The sequence below is a fragment of the Limulus polyphemus genome, unplaced genomic scaffold (genome assembly GCF_000517525.1).
Source record: "Limulus polyphemus unplaced genomic scaffold, Limulus_polyphemus-2.1.2 Scaffold2800, whole genome shotgun sequence".
Taxonomy (NCBI): Eukaryota; Metazoa; Arthropoda; class Merostomata; order Xiphosura; family Limulidae; genus Limulus; species Limulus polyphemus.
Genome location: NW_013668410.1, coordinates 97,895 through 109,498, shown reverse-complemented (window position 1 = coordinate 109,498; position 11,604 = coordinate 97,895). Strand labels below are relative to the sequence as shown.

Sequence of the window (11,604 nt, the reverse complement as noted above, 5' to 3'; positions counted from 1 at the left end):
AATTGTCCGTCTCTGCCTGTCTGCAATTCTCTTCTCGATTAATTGTCACTCTTTATCCGGCGCGCTTATATACAGGAATAGAAGGCGTCTAGCAAATACTGGATTATTCGTGATGTTCCCCGATCTTTCTAGAAACTCATCACGTGTTACCAGCGTCACGTGACTTCCGCTATCGCAACAATAGCTACCAGTTTGGCGACTAATTTTGGTTTCATTCCTTTAATTCGCATACTCAATTATACTTTTTTTTCACACCTAAGGTGTTTTTGGTTAAATATATGGCACACACGTGTTGAGGCGGGATATGAAAAGATCATTCACACACACACTTGTGTATACAAAATTTAATTTGTTGAGGGACCATTGTTAAATTTAGTTTTCAACAAATCTAGTTTTATTTATTCCGACTAACAGTGGTCGATAAGTTTATGCTTCTGTTTAGAAATACTGTTTATATTAATGCCATGTCAACATACGTTAGCAGATGCAATCTTTACAGATAACTTGTTGGCTAACTGATGCTATTTTTGACCGTTATGTCATTTTAACGTTATTGCTTTAGTAATACCTCAAGGAGCTTTCCTTTCAAAAATAATTTATCTCGACGCGGGCACTTTATGGGGTATCCAATCACTTGTGTAAATAATATATGGTAATCGCTATTGGGTTCTGAATGAAAAGAAAATAATCCATCTGAATCAATTAATCGTTACGTCTTGTCACTCTCCTTCTCTTCCGGCCCTCGAGTGCTTCGGTTTGTAAAAAAAACTTTCTTCCCTTCACTATAATTATAATTAATCTATATAAGAGTACAACTCAGCGGGAGTGTTTTCTCAAGTTATTTATTTTCTTTTTTTTGTTACAGTTATTTTTTTTATAGGGACTAGAAAGTTTTAGCAACTATTTGCAACTTGCGAAGTGTTTCGATCGAAGTTGAAAGTACAAAAAAGAAAGACCTAAAATCAAAGAAACAAGCGATAAATACGTCAGGATAGCCTTACTTAATACTCTATAACAATTCATCAACAATAAACGGTGATAGAGCTATTGTACGGTTGTATTATTAAACGATTCGAGCCTGTTCAGAAGGAAACTGCAATCTGCGGGTCGCGCGTTCGAATCCTGTCACCTAACATGCTCATCCTTTTAGCCGTGGGGGCGTTATATAGTGAGGATCAATCCTACTATTCTTTGCTAATAAGAGTATTCTGATAGTTGATGGCGGGTGGTGTTGACTAGCTGCTTTTCCTCTAATCTATCTCTGCTAAGTTTGCAGCCACAGGCCAGAGAAGAATGACTACTGTCATCAAGAGGAATTCCTACTTCTGCGGTAAGTATCTAACCTAATCTAACCTGAGTAAATATGAGGCCTGAAGATTCTTGTGGTGGTGTGCAGTCTGTTGGGTCTGAGATTGGATGGAGTGGTTAATCGCCATATGGATTAGAGCAACCATAGCTATGACATATACCACGGGTAACTAGTGGAGTGAACACGCTACTGGTGAACTTATGTCTTTTAGCAGGCAAGACAACTAATGCAGATTGGTGAAGGTGGTGAACTGTGGGATACATGATGGAATATATACTACCAGGGCCAACAAGGGTCAAAAAAGAAGACTGGAGTAGCACAAAACCGAGAGACGAGTTACCATCAGTACCTGGGGAAAAATATCTAACACTCGTCCGAATTTATGGGCATCAGCCCATTTCATCACATCCAAGGTGTTAAGGTTCGCTCAACCTGGCATTCGCTGATATTGCACGAAAGGGAGGCTTATACTAAACATATAGCTGACTGTGATTATACCTCAACATTTAGAAAAACAAGAGATTCTGAACTGCTTTCTGAGACATTTAAATCAAGATCTCTGGCTGGATCTGATGGACTCAGAAACAGGTAATGCAACATTTGACCCTTCATTTAAACGGATCAATCCTAGGTGGCATCAAGCACTTGAGTGAGGTACAACTTTAAATCTGGAATACAATAAGTACCATTTCAACACATATAAAAACTAAACTGTTCATTGAGTTGAATTAAAGGATCGATCCGTCCAAGAACTTGGATGCCTAAACCAGTGATCTGCGCTGTTTGAATAAGTATTAACTGTCTGTAAGTCGAAAGTCTACTGTAGCAGTTTGCCTAAGCCAGTGATCTGCGCTGTTTGAATAAGTATTAACTGTCTGTAAGTCGAAAGTCTACTGTAGCAGTTTGCCTAAGCCAATGATCTGCGCTGTTTGAATAAGTATTAACTGTCTGTAAGTAGAAAGTCTACTGTAGCAGTTTGCCTAAGCCAATGATCTGCGCTGTTTGAATAAGTATTAACTGTCTGTAAGTAGAAAGTCTACTGTAGCAGTTTCTATAGCATCATGTTAAGAATTTTCTTTCATGCTAACCCACTAGAAAATAATCTTGTGTTTGTTTTATACAAGTAACTTACTTTTGAAAAACCAGCTTGGTTTGGTATTTGGCAGAACAATTATAAATATTAACAAAATTGTTGTAGACGACAAAGCTTTACCGGAAGTAATACTTCTCTGAAAATATCCGTTTACAGATACTTCCATACACAATAAAACTCTGTGAAACATAATACATATATAAAAATATCCGTGTATGGATACTTCCATACACAATAAAACTCTGTAAAACATAATACATATATAAAAATATCCGTGTATGGATACTTCCATACACAATAAAACTCTGTAAAACATAATACATGTATAAAAATATTCGTGTATGAATACTTCCATACACAATAAAACTCTGTAAAACATAATACATAAGTAAAAATATGCGTGTATGGATACTTCCAGACACAATAAAACTCTGTAAAACATAATACTTCTATAAAAATGTCCGTGTACGAATACTTCCCTAAACAACAAGGTTTCTTAAAACATAATACTTCTATAAAAATGTCCGTGTACGAATACTTCCCTAAACAACAAGGTTTCTTAAAACATAATACTTCTATAAAAATGTCCGTGTACGAATACTTCCCTAAACAACAAGGTTTCTTAAAACATAATACTTCGAAACTCATCACTGACGGGACTACTCTTGGAATATTGATATTATCTAACAGCTAAAGACACGAATTTCATGAACAACATGCAGAATGAATAATGAGTAGACAACAAACAAACTACAGACAAGTATAATTACAATATGTATTAAGATGTTAGATATACTACAGCCAAGTATAATTAGAATATTAATTAAGATATTAGGCTTACTACAGCCAAGTATAATTACAATATTCATTAAGATACTAGGCTTACTACAGCAAGTATAATTACAAATTTATTAATATATTAGACATACTACAGCCAAGTATAATTACACTATTAATTAAGATATTAAGCTTACTACAGCCAAGTATAATTGCAATATTAATTAAGATATTAAGCTTACTACAGCCAGGTATAATTACAAATTTATTAAGGTATTAAGCTTACTACAGCCAAGTATAATTACAATATTCATTAAGATATTAGGCATACTACAGCCAAGTATAATTGCAATATTAATTAAGATATTAAGCTTACTACAGCCAGGTATAATTACAAATTTATTAAGATATTAAGCTTACTACAGCCAAGTATAATTACAATATTCATTAAGATATTAGGCATACTACAGCCAAGTATAATTACAGTATTGATTAAGCTATCAGACATAATACAGTTAAGTGTAATTACGATATTGATTAAAATATTAGACTTACTACAATCAACTATATGCGTTATTGAATAAATAATTTTCAAAAATGACTAATTAAAGAACGAAACACAAGTAAGAGGTAATATCATCAACGAAAAAACATTTATAAATTAACTCAACATCACCCACTGTGTTGTCCTCGACGTATTTTTTTCCCAATACAAAATCCACAGTAAGAATCTGCTCAACATGGTAGACAGTTTGATATACGACGTTTATATTTACATCTTATTACTCGAAATTAATTAAGCTAGTAGTAAAATACAAATATGTGACGACAAAAGTTGAGTTTGTAGCAAGGAAAATATACAAACAGATAACATACATTATTTAACTTTCTTATCTAGTACGTTGTGTATAAGTTTGTTCGCGTTTTCCGTTTTTTCCAGGGTGGTCAGTTTTAGCCTCACTGTTATCTAGTACATTGTGTATAAGTTTGTTCGCGTTTTCCGTTTTTTCAAAGGTGGTCAGTCTTAGCCTCACTGTTACCTAGTACATTATGTATAAGTTTGTTCGCGTTTTCCGTTTTTTCCAGGGTGGTCAGTTTTAGCCTCACTGTTATCTAGCACATTGTGTATAAGTTTGTTCGCGTTTTCCGTTTTTTCAAAGGTGGTCAGTCTTAGCCTCGCTGTTATCTAGTACGTTGTGTATAAGTTTGTTCGTGTTTTCAGTTTTTTCAAATGTGGTCAGTCTTAACCTCACTGTTATCTAGTACATTGTGTAAGTACTTCAGTTTGCTGTACTGTAAAATATTGATATTGTTACGACAACGGGGTCACGTGACGCTAGTAACACGTCATATTCTCGAACGTTCACATCCCTTCCTGAAGTCTCGGGAGGTTACTAGATATGCGGTATTCTTGTATATATAAGACTGGTAAGAACTGACGGCAGTAATGTGTGTAATTGGACTGCGGACAGAGAGAGACGCATTGTTGAGTCGAGCACGTGAGACTTTCGTTGTGAATTATAGCGTTTGTTATAGCGCGACTGTGGAAATTAAGTGTATTGCAAATTTGTATTCAGAAAGAATAAACCAGTTTTATTTAAGAAAGGACTTGTATCGCTAAAGTTTCTTCGGAAAGAATTTTTATGGAAAATTAACTAATGACCATAGACGTAACAATATATAACAACAACAACGTGACTAGAAGCATATAGATACATGAACCGTTTATTTTTCCGTATGAACAAACATTTTTAAATAACGAGATGATAACTTAAGTGGCCGAAAGCCGAGTTTCGTTTTCCTCGACGATATGTCACAAAACTTTATGTCACAAAAAGATGGTTCAGAAGATTTTATAAATCATTCTCCATAAAAAAAATCTTTGTAACCTAATGTATTACTCGTATGTAACAACGTGAACTCTAATGTATCACTCGTATCTAACAACGTGAACGACAAAGGAGTGAGGACATTATAAATATTACTACTTTGGTGACTTTATATCTAAAAAAAGGTTTTGTTGGTTTCTGTTAGTTTCGAAACAGCCAGAGTGGTAGCGTTTCATTGTAACTATCAATGAATTATATATATCAGTTATATGTGATCCTTTGTGCTAACTCTTTTATCAAGATTATAACTGTCAAACTATTTACAGAAGATAAACATCAAAACTATTTCTTGTCATCTGAATGAAGAAAGTCGGTTCTGGTTGAAGTTGATCTGGACCTTTCTTCATAGACTTAGGCCCAAAATATCATTTTGATTTAGTATAAGATTATACACTTTTCTTAAGAATTTCTTACACCAGGGCTGTTCAACAACGTTCGGATAATAGGGAGATAAGATTTAAGTATTTGTGTTAGTTCTTGCATTTTTATCTTTATCTAATAAATTTGAACGATCAAATTTATTTTATACTGATTTTATGAGTGGTCTAGGCTTTATTGTGTTTCGTTACTTTAACATCAGTCTTCAGTTTAGTAGGTTATAATAATTACATTTTTTTGAGATAAGTATAAAACTGCAACATTGGAGAAATGTTTAACATTCATCAGATGTGAATTAAACGTTTGTATATTCATTTAAAATAACTTAGAACACTACACATCATGTTTAAATCCTTAGGATGTATCATATTACTTGTGTGACTTTTAAGGTTATCTCAATCCAAATTATTCAAATTATTATAACGCACATGCATTATCTTGCATTTATTATAATTAAAATCCATTTGCGATATATTTGCACAACTCACTAAATGATCTAAATCCATTTGTAAATCAGCAGCATCCTCTTTGTAGCTAGTAAAACCCAAGACCTTAATATCATCAGCAAATTTAAGTCATTTATTGACCATTCCTTCATCTATGTCATTGATACACCAAATCTACACCCTTACCCTCATCTACATAAGCAGTCAAAGAAAGATTTTTAAGACAAGATTTTCCTTTAGTGAAACCATGTTGACTATCCAATAAAATTCTAAACTTTGTTAAATTAATTTTCAAAGCATCTTTTATTAGAGTTTCCAAAACCTTTCCCACAACTGATGTAATACTAATGGGTCTACAATTACTAGAATGATTTTTTATCTCCTCCCTTTAAAAGAGGAGTTACATTAGCTAACTTCCAATCCTCTGGTACCTGCTCACTATTCAAGGGCTGAAAAAAAAATAGTAGTAAGTGGCTCACATATCCAATCTTTCATCTCCTTCAAAACCCTTGGGGAAATATGATCTTACCCAGAAGCCTTATCATTTTTTAAATTTCCCAATTTTTTCTTAATGCAGTCATCTTGTTTGATCTTTTCCATCTAACAACTGTTCACGATTTGAAATACTGCTTAAATCTTCGTTAGTAAAAGCTGAAGAAAAAACAAAACTTAATAACCCAGCCATCTCTTAATCATCAAGTACGAGACTTCCTTTATCATCCCTCAAAGGTCCTAGCCCCATACTAGCATTTTGTTTAACCTTAATGTATTTAAAGGAATCCTTACTGTTAATTTTTACATTTTCAACCAACTTTTTCTCTTATTTCCTTTTTGATGTCCTAATTTTCTGTTTCATCAGCGTTTTTGATCTTCTATAATCTTCTAAGTCTCCCGTCATATCATTTTATTAAAATATTTTAAACTTATTATGCTTTTCTTCAATTTTATCTCTTTGGTTCTTTGTGAGCCAACCTGGTTTGTTACTTGTAGCTACCCTTTTCTTTCTATAAGGAATATGTTTATCTTGAAAATTATAAAAATTATCTTAAAAATTTTCTATATATGATCTGTGTCTCCAAATAACTCAGCTGCCCAATTCACAACAGATAATTATTGTCGCGTTCCTTCAAAATTTGATTTTTTAAAATTTGTAACCAAATTATCATTATTCCTTACTCCATATGCAACAAAACATCGAACCTAAAACATCGAACCACTGTGTAGTTCTAGTATAAAACTTCTCTTTCAGCTGAGTTAGGAGCCCTAAAAAACAAGCCACCTCCTATCTTATTTAAATGTAAACCATCATTCCAAAAAGCTCTCTTCTCCAACTGAACTGATCCCACAAGTCCAACCAATCTGCTTATCCTTTCATACTAACCTAAGCCTGACATTTACCCCTAATGACTGTACAATACTAAACACTAACTAAGAGATTAAACATAGCAATCCAACTATACAATACTAAACTCTAACTAAGGGATTAAACATAGCAATCCAACTGTACAATACTAAACTCTAACTAAGGGATTAAACATAGCAATCCAACTGTACAATACTAAACTCTAACTAAGAGATTAAACAGAGCAGTCCAACTGTACAATACTAAACTCTAACTAAGTGATTAAACAGAACAGTCCAACTGTTACAATACTACACACTAACTAAGTGATCAAACAGAGCAGTCCAACTGTTACAATACTAAACTCTAACTAAGTGATTGAACATAGCAATCCAACTGTAAAATACTAAACTCTAGCTAAGTGATTAAACAGAACAGTCCAACTGTACAATACTAAACTCTAACTAAGTGATTAAACAGAGCAGTCCAACTGTAAAATACTAAACTCTTACTAAGTGATTAAACAGAACAGTCCAACTGTTACAATACTAAACTCTAACTAAGTGATTAAACAGGGCAGTCCAACTGTAAAATACTAAATTATAACTAAGTGATTAAACAGAGCAATCCAACTGTAAAATACTAATCTCTTACTAAGTGATTAAACAGAGCAGTCCAACTGTAAAATACTAAACTCTAACTAAGTGATCAAACAGAACAGTCCAATTGTACAATACTAAACTCTAACTAAGTGATTAAACAGAGCAATCCAACTGTTACAATACTAAACACTAACTAAGTGATTAAACAGAACAGTCCAACTGTTACAATACTACACACTAACTAAGTGATTAAACAGAGCAGTCCAACTGTACAATACTAAACTCTAACTAAGTGATTAAACAGAACAGTCCAACTGTTACAATACTAAACAATACATAGCTTTATATGGACATTGTCTACACTAATGCTACACTGTTAGTTAAGCAAGAATGTAAACGTAAGTTTTATATGGACATTGTCTACACTAATGCTACACTGTTAATTAAGCAAAAATGTTAACGTAAGTTTTTATATGGGCATTGTCTACTCTAATGCTCCACTGTTAGTTAAGCAAGAATGTAAACGTAAGTTCTTATATGGACATTGTCTACACTAATGCTACATAGTTAAGCAAGAATGTAAACGTAAGTTTTTATATGGACATTGTCTACATTAATGCTCCACTGTTAGTTAAGATTAATGCTACACCGTTAGTTAAGACTAATGCTACACTATTAGTTAAGCAAGAATGTAAACGTAAGTTCTTATATGGACATTGTCTACACTAATGCTACATAGTTAAGCAAGAATGTAAACGTAAGTTTTTATATGGACATTGTCTACATTAATGCTCCACTGTTAGTTAAGATTAATGCTACACCGTTCGTTAAGACTAATGCTCCACTCTTAATTAAACAAGAATGTAAACGTAAGTTCTTATATGGACATTGTCTACACTAATGCTACACAGTTAAGCAAGAATGTAGACGTACGTTTTTATATGGACATTGTCTACATTAATATTACACTGTTAGTTAAGACTAATGCTATACCGTTAGTTAAGACTAATGCTACACTGTTAGTTAGCACTAATGCTACACCGTTAGTTAAGACTAATGCTACACTGTTAGTTAAGATTAATGCTATACTGTTAGTTAAGACTAATGCTACACTGTGTTCAATGTGATGAAATTTCATTATATCCTTTTGTTCCGTTCTGTAAGTAATATGTCACCCATTTTAGTCATCCATTAGACTAAAGTCAGAACGAATTACTTTCTCAAGTGGAACAAGAAAAGTTCAAAGGTTATGTACTTGTGGTAAGATCGGATATAGATTATTAATTATGAACTTTCTTTTTCATTCTTCTTATCTTTTTTTCTATGGCGTTTCAAATCTTATTTCCCCTGGATAGTGGCCTATCTATGATGCCTGTCTTTACAGATCTTTTTCAGCGAGCCAGAAATGATGGAAAGCGTTCATCTTCTTAATTGTGGATGATAGTGTGACTTGTCTAATAGCTGTTTTATTGGCTTAGAAACAGTTCACCATTCTGCTGTCAACGAAATGTCTCAATATGCGTCAAGTTTGGAATTGATAAGGCTTAGTTTGAGAAGTAGAGCTACAAGAATCTCGAAATTTGTAAAGCTTAGCCTGAGAAGTCGTGTAACACGAAACTCGGAACCTGTTTAGCTTGGCCTAAAGAGTCGTGTAACACAAAGTTTGGAATTGGTAAAGCTTAGCTTGAGAAGTAGAGTAACAAGAATCTCGGAATTTGTAAAGCATAGTCTGAGAAGTCGTATAACAAGAAACCCGGTGCTTCTATAGTTTTGCATGAGAAGTCGTATAAAAAGAAACCCGGAGCTTCTATAGTTTTGCATGAGAAGTCGTATAAAAAGAAACTCGGAGCTTCTATAGTTTAGCCTGAGAAGTCGTATAACAAGAAACCCGGTGCTTCTATAGCATAGCCTGAGAAGTCGTATAACAAGAAACCCGGAGCTCTGCAGTAACGACAAAGATTATAATAGCAAATCTAACAACATGTTCAACTTTTGCATAAAAAAGTGGCTACCTTATTTCTCTTCTAATCTAACAATAAACGTCCGAATTCAGCTTTTCAGAAACTGCTTAGCTTATATCATATCAGTATTTATTACACCAACACCCTAGACAATCTAAAACATCTAACTGCACGCGTCTAACCTTGTTTCAACCAACACACTCCCACTCCCACATCCCCTTTACACTTACGTTTCAACACACAAATAACACGTATATTGTTGGACAATTTTCACATCATAACGCAGGACAATAACACTGGTCACATGTTCCCTAACAAACGAACGGTTCGGCTTTTTACCAATCTTTTGAAATAATCTTCATTGATTAGCCTAATGCATTATGCGAAAAGAAGCTCGGAGCTTGTATATATTAGCCTAATGAATTATATGACAGGAATCTCGGAGCTTGTATATATTAGCCTAATGAATTATATGACAGGAATCTCGGAGCTTGTATATATTAGCCTAATGAATTATATGACAGGAATCTCGGAGCTTGTATATATTAGCCTAATGAATCATGTGACAAGAAGCTCGGGGCTTATATATATTAGCCTAATGAATTATATGACAGGAATCTCGGAGCTTATATATATTAGCCTAATGAATTATATGACAGGAATCTCGGAGCTTGTAAAGATTAGCCTAATGCATTATGCGAAAAGAAGCTCGGAGCTTGTATAAAGTAGCCTAATGAATCATGTGACAAGAAGCTCGGGGTTTATATAGATTAGCCTCATGAATCATATGACAAAAAACCAGAAGCTTGTATAGATTAGCCTCATGAATCATGTGACAAAAAGCTCGGAGCTTGCATAGATTAGCCTCATGAATCATGTGACAAAAAGCTCGGAGCTTGTATAGATTAGCCTCATGAATCATGTGACAAAAAGCTCGGAGCTTGTATAGATTAGCCTAAGAAGTCATGTGCTAAAAATTCTGAGCTTGTATAACTTAGCTTGATATGTCATGTATCAAGTTCTTAACTCAGTATAAAGAGAAGAGAAACTGACCTGTCTAATCCGATGACTGTTAGGGTAAAAACACTAACAGTAACTGAACAATGCTGCATGAACAACACGATAGGACAAAAAAATGGCTGAAAAATCCATCGCCCTAACATAAAGTCCGTGTAGGTGAAAGGGATTGAAAAGGTCGCCATAGTGATGTCTGAAGCTGCTAAGTTGACGAGGTAGGCCCGTAACTCACGGGAAGACTTCTTCCCAAAAGTTAAGACGGCGATGACAGTAACATTCCCGCCTAATGCTAAGAATGCGCTCAGAGAATATAGAGCGATTAGAAAAATTTGCAAGTCTGGACCCAAGGCCTCTAGCTCACGCTCGATGTTAGAAATATTAGTGTTGTTTACGAAGTTACTCGGATCCATTTTGATTGTGCCTAACTGATGAAGGCGGTTAACAATATTATCGAAACCTAACCGTTGCTTGATACAGGAAGATTTCAATTCAGAGCCCAGCTGTTGCGCCAGTTACTTCACGAGGAATGCTGGCTAGGATCTCGCTTTATCATTCGCCTTACTGCAGCTGCGCACGCAACTTCCACACATTAAAAATCAAGACAGCCCTTTTAATAGAGGTGAATTCAGGAATTTCACAATATAAATTTTATTTGTGAGATAGAAACATTCAATAAAGTTCGGGAAAATCTTAGTAGTGTTGCGAGAAAAATATATCTTTAAATATATCCTTATCTCTCTAGAGAAAATCGTCCGTTGTGACCCACGATTCACAAAATCTTTTTTTTTTA

General features: G+C 34.2%; 1 protein-coding gene across 1 annotated transcript in view; it reads right to left on the bottom strand.

The window, feature by feature from the left end:
• The window catches only part of LOC111087882 (delta-type opioid receptor-like), a 39,622-nt gene extending 28,398 nt beyond the window's left edge, over positions 1–11,224 (bottom strand). Inside the window, exon 1 of the mRNA XM_022396154.1 lies at positions 10,851–11,224. Within this exon, the coding sequence (XP_022251862.1) occupies positions 10,851–11,224 (374 nt within the window). The remainder of the gene's footprint in view (positions 1–10,850) is intronic.
• Between the last annotated feature and the right edge of the window lie 380 nt (positions 11,225–11,604).